We start from the raw sequence: 19,897 nt of genomic DNA, 5'->3' as shown, positions 1-19,897 counted from the left end.
CGCTTCTTTGTCAATAAAAGGTACAAGAGTTCCCCAAAGCTCCGTCGTTTAGAATCGTGTCATCAAGGAATGTTGGGTAGTCCATGCTCTCCAAAAGGGGCAGCAGCTGCGCGTCCCAGTTCCACGACGGCCCGGGGGCCTCGATTGCTTCCCTTTCTTCTTGTTCATGATGCATTTGCGCCAAGGTTGATGCGACCGCGGGACTTTTACAAGCCGTGGGCTGCGTCTTTGCAAACCTCTCCGGCATGTGCCTATCGCGAGCTTGTGTTCGAGCGATGGGAAACACCCCTAGCGGATTGAGAATGTAATCCAGCGAAAAGTGCGAGGGGTTTGTCGCCTCCGCAGTAGTCTCTGTATTATTATTATTATCATTATTCGGCTGAATAGTCCCATGCCGCTGCACAATGCACTCAAAATGCTTCAGCGCTTGACTAGCAGACTCGACAAACAAATCCACCTTCATATACTGCTGCATGTGCTGCAGCACCGTGAGGTTCGCGTGTAGCATGCGGCGGTAGTCTGAGTCGCTATAACAGTCTGGCAGAAAGCTCGCATCTGCCGCTCTGGCCGAAGCCAGCGTCGTGACAAGAGTGCTGCTGCAGACCTGGGCATGTATCGCGTAGGGCATGTCAATCATACTCTCCCGATGGCATTTGTAGAGGCTCTCGAGCAGCCCTGATATGAGCGTTGCCCGATCCGCGCAAGTCTGGTGGCAACGCCGTCGAAATTCAGAGGGCGCGTCTTGACGGAGCTGCGCTGTGGCCGAGCTGGGGAATACGAGACCAGCTACTCCGACCCGGTAGAGGTCAGTCCAGGTCTGCGCAAGTAGTATGTGCAAGCCGTAATACAAGTTCAGGCGGCCGAAAGCTTTGTACAGATAAGTGTTGCCGTTGTTTATTCGGAAAGCATTTGGGATGGACTGCTCGAGGGCAACGAGGCGCTCTTCGAGGCGCTGAAACTGCGAGCCGCAGAGAGGGTCCCACGGTTCGTCGCCATCTAGGTGCTTGACATACCGCAGAATGCTGGAGCGCATTGACATGGCACGAATATAGTAAGCTCTGAGGTCCAAGTTCTCAGCAGCTTCGCCAGCATGTCTTGCTCCAATTGATGGTAGCAGAGTCCCAATTCCTAATGTTTCTGTGACACGGGGCTGGCCTCGAATAAAGTCCTCTTCTCGGCATGGAAGTTGCAAACGCGCGTCATCACTTGATATGAGCTTGAGCTGGTCAATGCCGCATTCAATGAGTGCGTCTTGCAGGTAGCAAGCCCAGAACAATCTCCGTCGCGACTCTCTAGTGTCGCTCGAAAGAGAGCCTTCATGCACACATAATGTGTCATTGTCGTGCTCCAGGTTGAGTTGCAAGATCTGAACTTGCCGCGTCACCATGCCAGATATCAAAAGAGCTTTGGTATGTTCACCGCTTCTAATAAGTTGCTCGTGCACCAGCACAGACACCATCAGATGCTCCACCGTCGAGGAGCCAAAGTTGGCAAACACGCGTTGCATGGCGCTCGCCGCCCAGCCGCGGCCCGCCTCGTGGAATCGAAGGCTCTCTGTATCATCACCCGAGGTGCCTGCAACTTTGGCGTACATGAATGGAGCAGCCAAGGCGCACATGACGTACACGAGGCCTGAGGGATCCGTGTGCAGAGCCTCGTGCTCCTTGAAGCGGTCCATGAATGTTGGGATGTGAATGAAGCCCAAGCACCGGACAGTGTGGATCTGAGCAAAGTAAATGTCAAGGAGCTCGCGCACACGATGGGACGACGGGAGAGCAGCAGAGCTCAGCCAGCCAGGCAAGTTGCCCCGTTGTGCTTGCGGGGTCGGCGTGGTCGTTGGAGACTGGCCATGTTCAGACTCGATCGTGGGCTGCTCCAGGTAGGTGCAATTCAGATGCTTTTTTCTGCACCTTGCGCATGACTGCTCGCCAGAACATTTGGTTTTGGACTTTTGGCAGGCCATGCAAGACCGGGACACTCGACGCCGAGCCAGGCCGGTCTGCGTAAAGTTGCGACTAGACTCTTGATACGAAAGTGCGGCGCTGCGTGTCCTTGACCTGGATATGGTTGCGTAGACGCATCTTGTACCAAACTGAATGCAATTCCGGCACGATTGTGAGTTTCGGTCACATCTAATCTACTCTTGTTAGCACCTGGTCTCGCAGGACAGCTAAAGAAAGGCGCAGGACGCTGATCTCATTGGGGCTGGGATGGTAAACCTTGCGTTTACGGCAGACGACGCAGCTACTAAGCATTGTCGAACATCGAAATATTCAAATTGAAGCTGTAAAGAGGCAATAGCAACGGCGCAGACTTTCCGCTTGGGAGGGATTGTTTGTGTAAGTGAATCAATGGGTTGCGTGTTTGTAGATTGTCGCAGGGCGGGGGAAATGCTCTGGGCGCTAGACAGCTATCGCTGACCTCTGAAGTTCTCAACCGCCAATTGATTGCATCAAGTTATACCCTTATGTCACCACGAGGAGATCAGAATAGTGCGGAAACTGACGTAAACTACCCCTGCAATCGCGCCTTAGAAGGTCGGATCGATTGACTAAATCGGTACAAGACCTGCTCTCTTGGAAATGAGTGGCTGACATGGAGTCAATCGTATTTGGATATTTATAATGCACTAAAGTAGACTGTCACAACGGCAATAGAGCTAATTATAAGAAACACTGTATTGTGACAACGAACGGGTGGGGATGCAGGCGTTTCCTGAGTAATAACGGTCATGGTCAAAAGCGGTTCTGGCAACAGAGTCATATCTGCCAGGCAAATTGATACCTCGAGATGCCATAAAACTACTATTAAACCCCCATGAATAAAACAGAGAAAATTCACGAGTGTATACATACTGCTAGAGTTGTGACGTCTTACTTATACTGCGAGCAGCACTTGACGCCTTCAATACACAGATCAGGTACACCATAGTGCAGGCTACACACAACACCCACTTGTGGTGGTTTCCTTTGCCGCCCCGTCAAGGAGCGGCCGAGAGCCCTGATTCTCGGCTGCGTGAATACTAGTAACACAATTCATCGAATCTTTAAACGCAATGTGAGATTCGACCGCTAGTCTATGTTACCCTCATTTCATCCCAAGTCCTCACAATAGTCCCACCATCTGCCGATGCCATACAAGTTGCCAGGGAATGTCAATATCGATGAATAACACAGTTTGGACGGATAAACGTTTTGAATTCGGCATAGCATGATAGTTCCCGCTTCAATGTCTTCAACATTTACCAAGGTAGCCTATACCATCACGAATTTGCATACCAAGGACTGGAGGTGGACTTGCCTAAGCAGCGCGACTTACGGCCTCGACAACACATCCACAGCCATTGCACCCTTGATTTTGGAAATACAATTCGATTTCCGTATACAATTCGAGTTCTGAGAAACCCGATGCCCCTTTCTTTTGATGATATCGCCTGTGTTTGTTGCATTTGTAATCTCTTGTGTCTCCGTTGGACTACTGCCAACTTCATGACTAATCCAGCAACTCCGTCGGAGTTCACCATGACCTCATTATTGTAGAATATAGATACGCCCGAATCACCGTCGACGATTTTTTCTTCTCATTGTGGTATTTCGCCTTTGAAACAGTAAACTTCAATACAGAAAAAAAATCCTAATCAAGATGGCTGGCACAATGAGGGCAGTTGGTGAGCATCCCGACCCCCTCGCAACGACGACGTCACCCCGCATTAACCCCCGCGATAGAGATCAAAGGTGGCAAGGGCGAGCTCGACGCCTTGTACATCAGCCCCGAGGCGCGCAAGCCCGTACCCGCCGAGGGCCAGGCCATTGTCAAGATCAAGGCGTTTGGCATCAACCGCATGGACATTATCCAGCGCCGCGGCCTCTACCCCTTGCCCCCGCAGGCGCCGGCCACGCTCGGCGTCGAGTTCTCCGGTGTCGTCGAGTCCTTTGGCCCCGGCGACCACGGCAACTTCAAAACCGGCGACGAGGTGTTTGGCCTGGCATACGGCGGCGCCTATGCCGAGTTCATCGCCGTCAGCTCCAAGATGCTGCTCCACAAGCCCAGCCACCTGAGCTTTGAAAAGGCCGCCGCCCTCCCCGAGGCGTGGATCACGGCCACGCAGGCCCTGCACCTCGTGCTGGGCTTCACCGAGGGCAAGTCCATCCTCTGGCACGCCGGCGCTTCCGGCGTCGCCACGGCCGGCATCCAGCTCTCCAGGGCGGCGGGCGCCTCCGCCATCTACGCGACCGCGGGCACCGACGACAAGTGCAAGTACGTCGTCGACACGGTCGGCGCGACGGCGGCCTTTAACTACAAGACGCAAGACTGGGCTGAAGAGGTTAAAAAAGCGACTGGCGGAAAGGGCGTGGATTTCATCGTCGACTTTGTCGGCGGCAGCTACTTTAACCAGAACCTGGATGCCGCCGCGCGCGACGGCCGCATAGTCATGCTGGGCACGTTGGGCGGCGCCAAGGTCCCCGAGGCCCAGATTGGCCCGATCCTGTACAAACGCATCCGCATCGAGGGCAGCACCCTGCGCAGCCGCGACGAGGACTATCAGGGCAAACTGCGGGACCGCCTGGAGCAGTACCTGCCTGATTTTGACTCGGGCAAGCTCAAGGTTGTCATTGACACGGTAATGCCGTGGGAGCAGATCCAGGACGCGCACCGCTACATGGAAGACGGCAAGAACTCGGGCAAAATTGTGTGCACAATTGGTCACTGACCTGACATACAGGCGTAGACACAAAAAAAAAAAGTTTTGTATGCGTATTTTCATGAATTTATCGCTAGGTAGTGAAGGTAAAACGAGTGAAAAAGAAGCAAAGCAGGGCAGTCGCGCAATGTCTAGTGCTCCTTGATCCATTTCAGCATCTGCTCATACGCGGTAGCCTGGGCATCCTTGATTGCGGCCTCTGCGTACTCGCCAACGACCGCGAAGCCTGTGTCCTGTTAGCATGGTTGCGAGGCCCAAGTAGCAGCCAAATCTCACCGTGTGGCACGCCGGGATACACCTGGACTTCGTGCTCCAGGTTCGCCTTGGACATGGCATCCTCACCCAGCGCGCGAACCTCGTCAGAAAACAACGGATCGTCCTCGACACACACCAAGCTCAGCGGCACGGACACATTGTCAAAGTCCTCGGGCGCCACCGACGCCGCGTGCGCCAGCGCACCGGCCTTGATATACGGCCCATGCGTCGTCGGACCGCTCTCCTCGTCCGCGCCGGCCTCCTCGGTCTGCTTGCCGAGCAGCAGCACGAAGCGCGAGCCCACGCAGTAGCCGACGGCATAGATGCCGCCGCCTTGCTTGACCGCATCAGCGTACGAATCGCGTGCGGCGTCGAGGACCTTGTGCAGGATGGGCAGCACCCGATCCGGCGTCACGCGCGCCAGCCACATGTCAATCACAAACGACTTGGTCACCTCGGCCGCCTTGAGCTTGATCTGCTCAAGCCACGACGACGTGTCGTCGGTGATGGTCACGGCGCCGGGGGCCGCGTCGCCGCCGAAAATGTCGGGCATGAGCACCAGGAAGCCCTCTGAGGCGAAGCGGTCGGCCTGGATCTGGTTATTGACCGACTTGATGCCCGTGCCGCCTGTGAGCATCAGCAGGAGCCGCGCGGGCGCGTGGGGATAGTCGGCCGGCTTGGAGATGTAGACCTGGGAAGCTGTTTTAGCGACGGTTGATGCAAAGTTGGTAGTGGCGGGTTCGCACATCAATGTCGTTGAGCTTGATGATTTCGCCGGTAGACGACTGTCCAGACGCTGTCCACACGATTAGTGACGGCTGGCAGAGCGAGTACATGAGCTCCTACGAGTCGGGCGGTCAGTGACGCAATGCTCGCCAGTGACGGGTGCGGCAGCTGGAGCTGGAGCTGGAGCAGGGGCTGGAGGAGGGGCTGGAGCTACGGGGGTCTTGGTCTCTTGAGCATCGCTTTCGGGTGCCCTCGTCGCGTTGTCGGCGTCGGCCATGATTGCAGATGTTTTGGATAAGAGATGGCTACTTTTGTGGAAGTGTGCGCCATCGTCGTTTCACAGAGTACGAGGGGATCCTGGCTGTCAAGTTGGCCAAGACTCCAGATGGGGCAGCGTGGTGACAGCAGGCCATACCGACCGCACTACTTCTGTGCCTTCGGTACATATTACTGTGAGAATGAAAAATATAATCTATCAGCATAAGATGAATAATTATACCCTTCACACTTGGACTATTATCTTACTTCAATGTTGTCTTGCTCTTTGTAAGTTAATGTTGGCCGTTACATAAGCCGGTGGCGACCCCGCCAAACACCAGAGGGGCGATTTTTCCATTAAACGCGTCCAACGCGTCGCGGTCCACTGTGAACCAGGCGTCCGACTTGTCGTGCTAGATTTCACGCCCAAACAGCTGCGTCATTGGCAGTGGGATTTTCACCAAAACATCAACACGATACCACATACAGAGTCATGGCTGCCGAATCTGCCCTTTCAAAGGGGTCACTGGAGTACGTTTGTCGTTTCTTGTTGTGATTCCGTTTCTAACCCTAGTAGCCTCATCTTCAATGATCCCGACAAGGCGGCCAAAGAGTTCCCTGTCCCGGTGATGCAATGTCTGCAGGTCAAGCAAATGGCACCTTCCGCCCAGGGTGGCGACAGATATCGACTCGTCATGAGCGATGGTCAGCACTATGTTCAGACCATGCTCGCAACCCAGGCCAACCATGTTGTCCACGAGGATAAGCTAGTGCGCGGCTGTATCGCTCGCATCAAGCAATACACGCCCAATAATCTCAAAGGCAAGAAGTAAGTACCGTGTCTTCGATCAAACAAGGCCACTTGACTGATCAAACAGTATTCTCATTATCCTTGACATCGAAGTAATCGAGAACTATGGTATTCTCGACAAGATTGGCGAGCCCTCGGCTGTGGAGTCCAGGGCCGCCGAGACGACCATTGCCGGCAACGACTTTTACGGCGTCAAAAAGGAAGAGAAGCCCACCCCTCAACAATCGATGCCATCCCGACCGGCGATGCACGCTGGAAACAACATTTACCCCATCGAGGGCCTCTCGCCCTTTTCTCACAAGTGGACGATCAAAGCCCGCGTCACATCCAAGTCAGATATCAAGACATGGCACAAGGCGACTGGTGAGGGCAAGCTGTTTAGTGTCAATCTGCTAGATGAGAGTGGCGAGATCAAGGCTACGGGTTTCAACGATCAGTGCGACGCCTTTTACGAGCTCCTGCAAGAAGGTTCCGTTTACTACATCTCCACTCCCTGCCGCGTGAACCTTGCCAAAAAGCAATTTTCCAATTTGCCCAACGACTATGAGCTGGCATTTGAGCGCGATACGGTCATTGAAAAGGCCGAGGACCAGACCAACGTGCCTCAGGTGCGATTCAATTTCTCCACAATTGAAGAGCTGCAAAGTGTCGAGAAGGACAATACCGTCGACATCATTGGTGTTCTCAAGGAGGCTGGTGAGGTTAGCGAGATTGTGTCCAAGAAGACTGGCGCGCCTTACCAGAAGCGTGAGCTTACCATGGTTGACGATACGGGGTACTCGGTACGCGTCACCATATGGGGCAAGACGGCCAGCTCTTTCGACGCACAGCCCGAGTCAGTTATTGCATTCAAGGGCACCAAGGTGTCTGACTTTGGCGGCAAGAGTTTGAGCTTGCTCTCGTCCGGTACAATCTCCGTCGACCCAGACATTCCCGACGCCCACCGATTGAAGGGGTGGTACGACTCGAGCGGCCGCAACGACACCTTTGCTACGCACCAGAACCTTGCCAGTGTCGGCGCTGCTGCTGGTCGCAACGACGAGATCAAGACCATTGCGCAGGTCAAGGAGGAGAATCTGGGCGTGGATGACCAGGCCTACTACACAATCAAGGCGACCATTGTCTTTGTCAAGCAGGATAACTTTTGCTACCCCGCGTGTCTGTCGCAGGGCTGCAACAAAAAGGTCCAAGACATGGGTGATGGGACCTGGCGCTGCGAAAAGTGCAACCTGTCGCACGACAAGCCCGAGTACCGCTACGTCTTGAGCTTCAACGTCGCTGACCACACCAGCCACCAATGGCTTAGCTGCTTCGACGACTCGGGCCGTGCCATTGTGGGTATGTCGGCCGACGAGCTAATGGAACTCAAGGAGAATGACGAGGCCAAGTTTCTGGCGGCGTTTGAAGCGGTCAATTGCAAGAAGCTGCAGTTTCGATGCCGTGCCCGCATGGACAATTACGGCGAGGTGCAAAGGTGAGAAAACCGTGATTCGGGACGTGCAGGCATCACATGCTGACTGTAGCAGAGTACGATACCAGGTCATGACGGCGTCATTCCTCGACTTCAAGTCCGAGGGTGCCAAGCTTGCTGAAATGATTAAGCAATACGACTTGAACAACTAGAGAAAGTAAAGCTAATTTGAGGTGTTGGTACGGTGTCGAAAATTCGTGCAATTTAACTGTTGCTTGTTTTTGGGTTTGGTTCATGGGGAAAACATGTACTCTATGATGTTGATATTTGCAGGATGGCGATGAATCATGCTCACAATCATACTATACGTTGCATTTATGGCTACTTTGCGCATAGTGGAACTTCTTCTTTTTTTTTTGAAATGCTATATGCACGAGGGTATCCAACGGGCAACTGGTATGCCTTTTTTCCATGTTCTTTTTTTTGCTTTTGTTTTTACTTTTGTCATTCATTTTTGGATTGTCATTTTTAGAGTGCCAGCTTTTCGTGCTTGAACGGCTTCTGGCCCTCGCCGTCGCCATAGCCGGCGGTGGGCTGATAGTCGCCGCGAATCTTGTACTTGTAAATGGTGAGACCCTCGAGGCCGACGGGCCCGCGAGCGTGAATCTTGTTGGTGCTGATGCCGACCTCTGTGCCGAAGCCGTAGCGCATGCCGTCGGCCAGACGCGTCGAGGCGTTCCAGTACGCGCCGGCCGAGTCGACCTGGTTCATGAAGCGCTCGGCGTCGTCGGCGTCGGCCGTCATGATGGACTCGGTGTGGCCGGAGCCGTGGGCGTTGATGTGGGCGACGGCCTCGTCGAGCGAGGCGACCGTCTTGACGGCCAGCGTCAGCGACAGGTGCTCCGTGTCATAGTCGACCTCTGTCGCGTCCACAATCTTGCCGGCATCGCCCCCTCCGCCGGTGAGGCTCGCGAGGGCGGCGGCCTTGCTGGCGGCGTCGCAGCGCAGCTCGACGCCCTTTGCGACGAGCGCCGCGACGACGGCGGGAAACGTGGTCGTCAGGGCCCGGTCCTGCACGAGCAGCGTCTCGACGCTGTTGCAGGCCGCGGGGTAGCTCGTCTTGGCGTCGACAATGGCGACGGCGGCCTTTGCGGCGTCGGCGCTGGCCGTCAGGTAGATGCTGCACAGGCCGTCGGCGTGGCCCAGCACGGGGATCCTAGTCGACTCCTTGATGTAGCGCACCAGCTCGTTGGAGCCGCGCGGGATGACGAGGTCGATGGAGCGCTCCTGCGCGAGCAGGCTGGCAATGGCGTCGCGGGTCGTGACGAGCTGGATCGCCCCGTTGGGCACCTGGCTCTTGGCGAGCGCGGCGGAAATGACTTGGGAGATGGCGACAAAGGACTCTGTGGATTCTTTGCCGCCTGATTTTGAAGAGTGTTAGTATGCTGCATGGAAGAGGTGGTTGTTTCTGACCCTCGGACATTTATTCTTCTTCTTTTTCTTCTCCCCCTCTTCTTCTAGAACTCACCCTTGAGAATCGCCGCGTTGCCCGACTTGATGGCCAAGCTAGCAATGTTGGCAATGACTTCCGGCCTCGCCTCAAAGATGATGAGCAGCACGCCAATCGGGCACGACACGCGCTCCATGACCAGGTCGTCGTCGAGCTTGGTGCGCATCGACACGTTGCCAACGGGGTCCGGCAGGCCGCGCACGTCGAGGATGCCCTTGAGCATGTCCTCCCACTTGCCCTTTTTGCCGAGGTCGAGACGGCTGATGAGGGCTTCGCTGAGGGACCCGTCGGCGGCAGCTTTCCGCGCGACCTCGAGATCGCGCGCGTTGGCGGCGAGGATGGCGTCGCGGCTGGCCGACAGCGCGGCGTGGATGGCGTCGAGGGCCTCGTTGCGCGCCGAGGCGGGCAGGGCGGCGAGCGTGAAGGAGGCCGACTTGGCCTCGCGGGCGGCGGCCTCGGGAGAAGCGTTTGTGAGGGACATCTTGAACTGAGTGTAGGGGGGAGGGGGATGAAAGGATTGCGGGAATTTGTAAAAGATGACTTGGTAAAGAGAGGAATAAGAAGCATGTGCCTCGTTTGTTAGTTGTCAGACCCTCGATGCCCCACCGCGGGGTTTGCACTCCGCCGGTCGCTGCGACGCGATGACATCAAACCGCCCTCTGTGGCTGTCGCTGATAGGCCCAGCGCGGACAGAGGCTTGCAGATGGTTCTTAGTGCTTTTACGCTAAGGATAAGAATTTGAGTATTTTTACATCTCAATGCGATGGGGCGATGAGGTTTGATTTCGTCGAGAATAGACTCGCCAGCGGCACATGTAGAAATCCGTGGTCATGACTTTTGGTCTAGTGGAATAGTATTAGATAGATGCGCTGCGTAGAGGTGTAACAGGTTAACTTATAAACTTGAGTAGTTAGTTAAAATACGCCCTGGCACTAACGCTGATGTGCGGGTACATGGCTCCATGGAATCGGTAGGGATCTGCTGCCCTGAAGTCAGAAAACTTCAGCTTAATTAATTATAGTAGTCTAAATCTAAGTAGTTATATGGACTGGTTTTAAAAGCGGATAGCTGTTCATGCTTGTAGCATGAGATTTCAAATTCGTCGAGTCGCATTGGTATAATTGCTGGCTGGCTTGTATTCCATCAAAACGTCACTCCACTACGGATCTCTGTACTTGGCAGCTTGGTTGCTGGGCGTGAACCGCGACATCTCTGACATGTCAAGCTTCTTTGTAACCATACTCGAGGGGAACATTTTCGTCTTTACCCCTTTGCCTTGGACACCAAATTCCATCATCCCGTGACGACTCGTCTATGCGCGTCCCAACTACGACGGGCGCGTCGTGGGGGTCAGGTCCGTGACTTTCTACTTTTCCGTCCAGAAAACCCCATCAACAGCGACCCGAATCACATCCAGTCTGCAACAACCAAACCACTCCCAGAAAGCCGCGCATCATCGACACAGCATGGCGTCCCTTGAAGTCGACGACGCCCTCATCGCCCGCGTCACCGACTACGTCAAAGAATACATGTCCCACTACGACGGCTCCCACGATTTCCACCACATCCAGCGCGTTTTGCGCCTCGCACAGCACATCCAGGCGCGCACGCCCGGCACCTCCTTCTCCATCGTCACGCTCGCCGCGCTTCTCCACGACGTCGGCGACAAAAAGTACCTGCAGCCCGGCGAGGACGCGACGCGGCTCGTCCACGCCGTCCTCGCGTCCTTTGGCGCCGCCGACGCGCTCGCCGAGACGGTGCAGGCCATCTGCCTCGGCGTCAGCTACTCGGGCGAGGCCAGGGACCCCGGGGCGGTGGCGGCGCTGATTCGCGCGCACCCGGAGCTGGCGGTGGTGCAGGACGCGGACAGGCTCGACGCCCTGGGCGCGGTGGGCATTGGTCGCGCGTTTGCGTTTGGCGGCGCGCGCGGCAGGGGGCTCGACGACACGATTGCGCACTTTGAGGATAAGCTGCTGAGGCTGGAGGGCTTGATGAAGACGCCGACGGGGAGGGAGCTGGCGCGGGAGAGGTCGGCGAGGATACGAAAGATGCACGAGTGGTGGCTGCTGGAAACGGGAGACGAAGTTCAATGAAAGCTGGAAAAGCCTGTGAACTGGAATTGAAACCGTCTTGAGCGGGTACCAGCAACGAGGAACTCATGGTGTTTGGCGTTGAGGGTTCGACGATGTCGTGATACTATGGATTACTGGTCACACCATGTTGGCCCAATTTCATTCATCAATGCCTGCTTGTTACTTATTCTTGATATACTGCACCCTTTTTGGGTCAGACGTTCCACCTCAAAGGTGTTGACATTTCCCACATGCAGCTGGTGCACTCTCATCCCTCCGCAAAGCTTCTTCACTAAAGAAGACGGGCCAAAATTGTTTAAAGACTAGTGCACCATGAGGTTCACTATACTGTATTACATGAAACGTTCCTGGAAGTTCAGCTTGCGTCTTACGATACAAGGGAGAAAGATCATTGCGTTATATTTTCTGGCCACTTACGACATCTTGTTCAAAACGGGACAACTACACCCCATCATCACTACCCGACGGAGCAACTTGAGGTTCCTGCACAATGACTTTCAGGGCTACATGTGATTGGATAATCAAGACATTATTTTGTTTATTCAAAGTAGGACCATTACTTGGGCATCAGTGATGCTGCGCTGGACCGGATAGCCCCTATACTCCGAACTTTTTGTCCTTGTCCGCAATGGGGAAATCGCTGCCGGTAGTTCCCTTGTACTTGTCGCGAATGTAGTCGGAAATGGCCTCGTCCTTTGCCTGCTCCGCTGCGGTTTCGTTGCTCTGCTGACCTTGGCCAAGCACCTTTTCCTGCACAAAATCGACGGCCTGCATGGGGGAATTTAGTAAACACAAAACTCGCGGGTTTGGCGTTTGGGTGGAAAGGAACTTGGGGATGACCCGTACCTTGTCTAGTCCATCTTCTTGCTGCTCCGACTTTTCTCCGCCACCTGCAATGTTGTTGATGGAGTCCATGAATTTGTTGCTGGACTCGCCCTCTTTGTTGTTGAGGCTGCCACCAGCGGCTTTGAGAATGTTGTCCATGGTGTTGGGGGTGATATAAGGCGGGAGTCGCAAAGGTATGGCGAAGTTGAAGAAGACTCAAAAGGAAATGAATTAGATTTCGACAAGTATTGTCCCTTTTCTGGGGAGGGCCTCTTTAAGAGCGATTCGAGATGGACGGCGGACTATTATGACGTCGTGATGTTCCGCCATTTGGGGGGGGGAAGACCCCGCACGATGATCTACTCGCCCTGGTACTGCGGCGCCATCCCTTGCCTGCGAATACAAAGCAAGATAGGTCTGCAGATCTATGGACGAGCGCAACGAGGGCTGGGCTTTTGCTGGAACAGTCGAGCTAAACCGAGGTGGTGGCGGAGAGCTTAATTGGCAAAAGTGGGCAGAATGCTGGTACAGCTGAAGTTTGGCGCGGCTCAAGTTTTAGAATGGAGAGTTGGCATAGCCATTGCCGGTGAATGCCTTGCGCAACGTTTTTAAGTTTCTCTGGCCCAGCTTTACAAGTCATAACTTACTTTCCTGTGATTTGTCGTCGAAATGCAGCAGCATGTCCCAAGGCGACCTATCCACCTTGATCAGCGATCCCGTTTATCGTAGATTGTGTCCAGGATCACTATTCGTATCGTTCTGTCAGGCTTCGATTATCGTTTTACATGCCTTTTTGTATGGAGACTGCCGCGATAAAGAAGCTCGAATGTCCATTGTCGACCAGCAGCTTCCGTTGAGCCATAAATCCTGAGACAAGACTCCAGGAGATTGCTGCACAAGCCTCACGATCCAGAATCACAACAGAGAGATGGACCAGTACTTTTGGGTAGTCCAGATCTCTATTGATGAATCTAAGAAAAGGTTTCACTATTGAGAATTCTACCAAACAAACCTTACGACTACTGCTCTCCGTGCTACCCTGTAGCTTCAACCGGGCTTAGTCTCCAAGAAGCAGACCAACTGTCGTTCAATAAACGACGTCAATGAACGAGAAAGGCTCTGCTCGTTCCTCTCGCTCTGCGTGGTAGCTGGAGGCATCCGGAACTTGTGGCTGAATTGAAGCCCTTGCCCAGTCGGCGGCGGCTTTCGAATAGTTGGCGCGTCCGCCAGGACAGAGCACAGAGAAAGGCAAGCCGGGGGTCCCAGCCAATGCCAATGTCGGTGTCATGAACGAGAGACCAAATTCTCACATACCGTTTTCGCGCCAGATAAGATTGTCTTTTATGCTCTGAGGTTTTCGAATTGCCGACTCGATGATTTCCCCACGCCAATGTTCCCCCCCACCCCCGTGCCAGCGTCCCAGGAAGACGACGGCGCTTTTTAAGGTTGTAAATATGGAGGATTTGCTGGCGCGAAACAGGGCCGTTTTCCCGTCTCAATCTAGTTAGCATGATTGACTAGCATATGTAATTGACTGGCATGATTGACCGGCAGATGGGAGCTCCAGAGAGGCCACCGGTCCCGCTGTAACTAACTATAAAACAAAACTCGTTTGGCGGGCCCCTGGAGTGTGCGATTCACAATGCCCTATTATCCATCCGTCAATCATGATGTTTAAAAACTGGGTAAGATTGTTCCACTCCTACTCCTTGTATTTTGTACGTCTTATTTCGTATAAATGTCAATAGGTATCCCTTTGCCCTTCTACTAAACGTGACGGCGTATTTGCAGATGAATGGGTCAACGTCAGCGGCGCTGGGCTGAGACTGTTCCAGATATAGTCAAGGGTCTGCTTGAAGATGCAATTAATTCCACATACAAAGACAAATAGCAGATAAAGACCTCTCAGCATTGGTAATAATTACTAAACGCCGATGATGGCTCCAGGTTGAGCGGATTTTACGCAACAATCAAGCGATGTAATTATTAGTACGTAATCTGATCATTGTAAAATGCTCTTTGAACGAGCCCGGAAATCTCCTTCCTTGTACGTTTCGCGCAACGGCGCATCCGAGACATCAGCACCATGTAAACTCGATACAACCAAGATCTACAAACCCCGCAGGTTTAGTTAGTCTCGGCTCCAGGGCCCGATTTCTAATCGGTATTTTGGCTTCCAAGTACATGTTTTTTTTTTTTTTTTTAGCTCCTTTCTTCTATAAGAAATGATGTAAATCATAGCTGATGCTCTCCGCGTCGTCGATGCTCAGGACAAAAAAAATCACCGCATTGGCAGAGGTGTCTCCACTGACAAACTTTGGCCGGTATTAATTACAAGGGGACCAGTAGCTCAACATTTTGTGAGTGTGTACTCGTATTTATCAGTAGTTAGTTAGAATTCGTCAGCCCATCTTTCCAGCAACAAAAGTCATGAACCTGGCATCATTGGATTATGCGTCTCCATTTTTAATTTTCGCTGTTTGAAGCTTGGCGACCCCCACGCTGCCTTGTTCGTTCTTGTCTTCTTCGTAACAGGTGGAAAAAAAAAAGAGAGATTTCGGTTGCTGGTGCTCTAAGTATAAGGAAAGGCCCGTACCCAAGAGATTGGGCTGACGCAAGAGTGCTGAAATTACAAGGACAAGTCCACTAGACCCGCCCGTTAACAGACGCGGCATAAGACCATCGCAAGGTACGGGAGTTGGGGGAGCTATTATTAAGGTTTTCCTCGACTTGAATCAGGCACTTCAAGTTTTCCCGATTCTCATGTGTTCTTAGCGCGCTACTATTTACAGATGAGTGATGTATTACTACATAGATGGGTTATACAGTGGGTGGCAACAAGTATTTGACCCCCCCAAGGTATCGCAGCCGAGGCCTTACCTAAATGGGAATATCAAAACAATGCTGCTTTAAGCTAGAGCTATCGACCCTAACCCTAATAAAGTTATAGTAGGCTTATAGTGGATTATAGTGGACATGATAACCCTAACCCTTGTGCTTTTAAAGCGGCGTGCTATAGATGCTATTTAAGGCTAGCGTCGGCGCAAAACCGCTACCTGGAGGGGGTCAAATACTTGTTGCCACCCACTGTACAGTATAGTTGTCGTATATAACAATATTCACAGTCTTTCAAGCTGCCTTTTGCAAACCGGGTAATTGCTAGGCACAGTCTCTTTTCTGCTATAGCCCTTCCAAGACTCATCTCAGGGGTTATCGAGCTGCAATCTTCAAGAACAAGCACCCGCGCTCATCAGTGTGAGTTGAATACGAGCTTCGCCGTCTGATAATTATGCCGCCACCTTATGTGGCAAAAGGCACTGACTGCGGAGTCTTGCCGACCCTGTTCTTCTGGAACATGCCTCTGCAGGGAGAATCGAATGGGCTGCTTGTGCGTACCTGCCACGGCTGTGCTCATTTACTGGAAGGTCATCAGGGGCTGGCCTGTCATCTCCACCGTGAGCGTGGAGCTGTCGCGTGCTTCTATGCAAGGTACCAGACGATCCTGTCAGCCGATAACAATAGCTGCAATTGGTTTCTCCGGACCCTTGCCTTGGTCCCTTTATTAGGGTGTCTGTTTTGTGTGCGTTGTTGCGTTGTTGGCTCTGGGTTTAAAACACACCAAGCAAAACTACCATGAAGATAATAATGGTATTCTATCTACAGAATCAAACGCTTCAACCCTTTTGGACTCTTGTCTGCAGATTCCACGGAAATTTGGCGCCCAAAATATATACCACAGGAAGAGGGCATCTCGCCCATCCCGCCCATCCCGCCCGCTCAAGCCGCGCCAGCTAACACGCAGCCCTGTTCGTTAGTTACATGACTCTTCGGTTTGCGCCGTCCGATCCACTCTCGATGCCAAGAAAAGAACTAAGAGCACAACTTGTTGCGCGAATATTCGAACACTGCAAGTCTTGCCGGAGTTTGTATCATTCGTACCGTCTGGTAGCACTCTCGCAGTTGCTGCCGAGTAATCGTATAATGGTGTACCAATCTATTGCCCTCTTTCGATATTTAGAAAGGGACAACGCTATCGAGTCACGGCTGCGCACCGATTTCTTCCAGCGTTTCTCAGGGGAGTAATCGCTGGCAAATTCGTCCAATATTTACTGTCAGCGGGTGTGCCTGGCCCCATGACCCAGTCACTGCCACGATGCTTGGCTCAGATGGAAATTAGGACTATACCACCACAGGTACTATTGAGCACCACAAAAGCCCAATTTGTAATATCTAGCCCACGTTCTAGCTCTAGGCAACTCTTTCCCTTTCTTCAAGCTCCGCAATGTGGAATAAAAGCATCTGTGAATGTTCTAGTTAGGCAGGGTACCCCTTTACCGAGAGCGTCCAAAAGCATATATAGGCGACAACTGGACTGCTCGCCGACTTTCGTTTTTGCCTCACACGCCATACAGTCTTTACCGTCATCGTAATTATGCCGTCACTCATTTCGTGCCTTGTGGCAGGCCTCGCCGTCGTCGACCGCGCGGCGGCCGCAAAGTATTCGCTGTCCCAAACCTACGACTCGTCCAACTTTCTCACCGAGTTTCACTTTCGGGAGGTACGTCAGATGCAGTCTTGAAATCAAATCAATCTCCACATGTCCGGAAGCTAACGACAGATCTTCAGAGGGGTACAATTCCGGATCGGCCAGATGACAATTGGTCTTGGGTCAAGTACCAGAATGTAGAGGACGCCCAGAAGAAGGGACTTGTTTCTGTCAAGGACAACAAAGTATATCTGGGCGTGGACTTTGAGACCAAATTGGAGAATAACGATAACGGGCGAGACACGCTACGCGTCCAATCCAAATGGTCGTTTAGGGAAGGCTTGGTCATCACCAGATTTTACCACATGCCCAAGACCGTCTGCGGTGCCTGGCCAGCCTAGTAAGAAGAGCATTTTCATCACCGTGACAAAAGATTATCTGACTAACTGGAATTTTTCTTAGCTGGACACTAGGAGAGGATTGGCCTAACAACGGCGAGATTGACATGTACGAGGGCTGGAATCTCAACACTGTGAACAAGCCGGCACTCCACGTTGGGACTAAAGCCAGGGTCGGCCAATGCCTCCTGGACAGCTCTGCGCAGGCTGAAATTGTCTCGGCAAACTGCGACAATAAGTTCGAAGATGGCGTGCGCGCTTGGGCGGGCCAGGGATGCCAGGTTGAAGAGGTCAATGACGGCATTTGGGCTTCTGAGCACGGTGGTATTCGTAAGTCTTGACCAGCCATAGCGATACTGGTACTCGCCCGGCTTTCTAACCTTTTTTTTTTTTTTTCTTACGTGCAGAGGCTCTCGAATGGACAAAGGACGCGATCAAGCTGTACACCTGGCAGATCGGCAAGGCGCCCAAGAACATTGATTCCGATGCCCCCGATACTTCTTCTTGGGGTAAGCCGTCGGTGCAGGTCTCAAGCTCCGGCTGCGATTTATCAAGGGCTTTCGGAAACCAGACAATCCTCTTCACGCTCCCCTTCTGCGGCGACCCTGTTGGCAAGAAGCAGTTCTGGTCGGAGCTGCGTGCCGACAGCAAAGGGCAAGTCAACGGCAAGATTGAAGATACGTGCGAGATAATCACTGGCGCGAAGACCTGCGTTCAGTACGTTGCCGAGAACCCGGCAGCATTCAAGGACTTTTACTTTGGCATCAATGATGTCCGCTACTTTGTCCAGGACGCCGAAGACAGCGACGACGGCAACAAGGATACCAAGGGCCAACTTTCGCTCGACAGCAGCAGCAGCTCGGCCCTCACCTTCAAGTACGCCACCAGCCAGTCGTCCAGCGACAACTGGATCGGCATCTGGCCCGAGGACGACACGCAAGCGCCGACATGGGGCAGCACCACCTGGGACTACGCCAAGGAAAGCTCAGGCATCTCAACGCTCGCACCCCCGAGCTCCATGAAGGCCGGCAAGTACAAGGCCTATCTCCTCTCCAGCGACCGCGAGATTCTCGCCTTTCTCTCCACCTTTGACTACAAGCCAGAGTCGTCCTCCTCAAACGACAACAGCGACAGCAGCAGCAGCAGCGTGGCCTTTAGCGTCAAGGCGCGCTACAATATAAACTGCGGCGGCAGCGTCACCAACAACGTCGACATCCAGCCCGGCAGCAACGGCGTCTGCGTCCGCACAAACTGCAACGTGGGCAGCCTCGAGATCCCCAGCGCCGGCAGCTGCCCCGACGGGCAGGTCCGCATCAGCTTCTGGCAAAACGCCGACTGCGACGGCGACTGGTACGGCTACGGCTACGCAAGCAGAGGCACCTGCCGCGGCCTGTGGACCAACGGCTGGGGCTTCAAGTCGCTGTGGCTCTCGTGCGCCGATCCCGCCAGCGACTGCATCCAGCAGGGCACCTGCACCGCCGCCCCGGAGCCGGAGTCGGCCAACCAAATCTGCCGTGCCTAAAAGCGAGACACTGACAATAAGCCGACAACGGACGATGATGGTGCTGCTTCCCATCTTTAAGACCTGATATAGCGGAAGCTGCTGCACGAGGGATGTCCACAACGACGTCACCGTTGACGATTATTCTGGCGGTAATGTTTGCTGAATTACTCTCTCCTAGACAAAGGTTTTTGGTTGAGTTGTCCAGTCGGGCCTTGAACTTTTTATTTTTCTGCTGGCTGGACGTGTTAATAAACTATAATTCTTTCAAAATGCACTCTTTTGCCTTTTTTTTCTTTTTTAATAAGAAGTGATTTAATATCGTATCTCATTAGTGTGTGCGGCCGCGTGTTGCCAAAGATAAACAACTCATAATCGAAACCAAATCTTGTAGTATTCCATCATCTCAATCTATACCTTGTACTTGATCCAAAAAAACAAAAGAAGAAGAAAAAAGGGAAAAAAAAAGGCTAGGGCTGTCATTCATGTCATGCTATTCGACTTTCCACGCCCATGCAGTCATCAAATTCATTACAAAAAGCATCCATCCATCCATCTCAGTAGTAGTACCCTCCGCGCGACCGCCTCTCGTCAATCGACACATCAAGCTCCCGAAAGTGCTCATCCAAGTACCCCGACGACCGACGACGTCTTCGATGAATCGGCCGCGGCTGGTAGTGGTGGTGATGATCGCGATCAATCTCAATGTCGAGCTCAATCTCGCGGGACCGTTCCTGCTGCGTCTTGCGGCGTCGCGCGCGGCGAATATCTTCCGACAAGTCCATGAGTTCCGATACGGCGTCCTAATTAAAAAAAAAAATTCCGTAATCGTTAGCAAAAACGGGTGTCTTTTTCCTCGTCTTACTTTTGCTTCGATCCCATCGTCGCCGGGCAGCAACTAAAAAAAATAAAAATAAAAAA

At 53.1% G+C, this 19,897-nt stretch overlaps 9 protein-coding genes across 9 annotated transcripts in view; 4 read left to right on the top strand and 5 right to left on the bottom strand.

The window, feature by feature from the left end:
- Positions 1–10: 10 nt before the first annotated feature.
- Positions 11–2,081, bottom strand: BBA_04760 (Putative Zn(II)2Cys6 transcription factor; the record flags this gene model as incomplete). Its single annotated transcript, XM_008599857.1, has 2 exons — positions 11–1,999; positions 2,058–2,081. The coding sequence occupies 2 exons, from the start codon at positions 2,079–2,081 to the stop codon at positions 11–13; spliced, it is 2,013 nt and encodes a 670-aa protein (XP_008598079.1).
- Positions 2,082–3,642: 1,561 nt separating this feature from the next.
- Positions 3,643–4,711, top strand: BBA_04759 (zinc-binding dehydrogenase; the record flags this gene model as incomplete). The annotated part of the gene is made up of 2 exons (XM_008599856.1): positions 3,643–3,667; positions 3,726–4,711. 2 exons carry the CDS (start codon positions 3,643–3,645, stop codon positions 4,709–4,711), a joined length of 1,011 nt encoding a protein of 336 aa, XP_008598078.1.
- A 122-nt stretch (positions 4,712–4,833) lies between these two features.
- On the bottom strand, positions 4,834–5,960 carry BBA_04758 (dienelactone hydrolase; the record flags this gene model as incomplete). The annotated part of the gene is made up of 4 exons (XM_008599855.1): positions 4,834–4,928; positions 4,979–5,648; positions 5,704–5,753; positions 5,804–5,960. 4 exons carry the CDS (start codon positions 5,958–5,960, stop codon positions 4,834–4,836), a joined length of 972 nt encoding a protein of 323 aa, XP_008598077.1.
- A 474-nt stretch (positions 5,961–6,434) lies between these two features.
- On the top strand, positions 6,435–8,375 carry BBA_04757 (replication factor-a protein 1; the record flags this gene model as incomplete). The annotated part of the gene is made up of 4 exons (XM_008599854.1): positions 6,435–6,472; positions 6,519–6,770; positions 6,820–8,226; positions 8,279–8,375. The coding sequence occupies 4 exons, from the start codon at positions 6,435–6,437 to the stop codon at positions 8,373–8,375; spliced, it is 1,794 nt and encodes a 597-aa protein (XP_008598076.1).
- A 316-nt stretch (positions 8,376–8,691) lies between these two features.
- On the bottom strand, positions 8,692–10,154 carry BBA_04756 (glutamate-5-semialdehyde dehydrogenase; the record flags this gene model as incomplete). The annotated part of the gene is made up of 2 exons (XM_008599853.1): positions 8,692–9,584; positions 9,692–10,154. The coding sequence occupies 2 exons, from the start codon at positions 10,152–10,154 to the stop codon at positions 8,692–8,694; spliced, it is 1,356 nt and encodes a 451-aa protein (XP_008598075.1).
- A 985-nt stretch (positions 10,155–11,139) lies between these two features.
- BBA_04755 (HD domain-containing protein) lies at positions 11,140–11,766 on the top strand (the record flags this gene model as incomplete). The annotated part of the gene is made up of 1 exon (XM_008599852.1): positions 11,140–11,766. The coding sequence occupies one exon, from the start codon at positions 11,140–11,142 to the stop codon at positions 11,764–11,766; it is 627 nt and encodes a 208-aa protein (XP_008598074.1).
- A 597-nt stretch (positions 11,767–12,363) lies between these two features.
- Positions 12,364–12,750, bottom strand: BBA_04754 (uncharacterized protein; the record flags this gene model as incomplete). The annotated part of the gene is made up of 2 exons (XM_008599851.1): positions 12,364–12,534; positions 12,613–12,750. The coding sequence occupies 2 exons, from the start codon at positions 12,748–12,750 to the stop codon at positions 12,364–12,366; spliced, it is 309 nt and encodes a 102-aa protein (XP_008598073.1).
- Positions 12,751–17,023: 4,273 nt separating this feature from the next.
- BBA_04753 (Concanavalin A-like lectin/glucanase) lies at positions 17,024–18,997 on the top strand (the record flags this gene model as incomplete). The annotated part of the gene is made up of 4 exons (XM_008599850.1): positions 17,024–17,149; positions 17,218–17,477; positions 17,540–17,805; positions 17,883–18,997. The coding sequence occupies 4 exons, from the start codon at positions 17,024–17,026 to the stop codon at positions 18,995–18,997; spliced, it is 1,767 nt and encodes a 588-aa protein (XP_008598072.1).
- Positions 18,998–19,533: 536 nt separating this feature from the next.
- The window catches only part of BBA_04752 (glutamic acid rich protein), a gene marked incomplete at both ends in the record, with an annotated part of 1,292 nt that continues 928 nt past the window's right edge, over positions 19,534–19,897 (bottom strand). Inside the window, one exon of the mRNA XM_008599849.1 lies at positions 19,534–19,779. Coding sequence (XP_008598071.1) covers positions 19,534–19,779 — 246 coding nt within the window. The remainder of the gene's footprint in view (positions 19,780–19,897) is intronic.

Source organism: Beauveria bassiana, assembly GCF_000280675.1.
Source record: "Beauveria bassiana ARSEF 2860 unplaced genomic scaffold BBA_S00011, whole genome shotgun sequence".
Lineage (NCBI taxonomy): Eukaryota > Fungi > Ascomycota > Sordariomycetes > Hypocreales > Cordycipitaceae > Beauveria > Beauveria bassiana.
The sequence above is the reverse complement of the archived record's forward strand: the minus strand, read 5'-3'. Positions and strand labels throughout refer to the sequence as shown.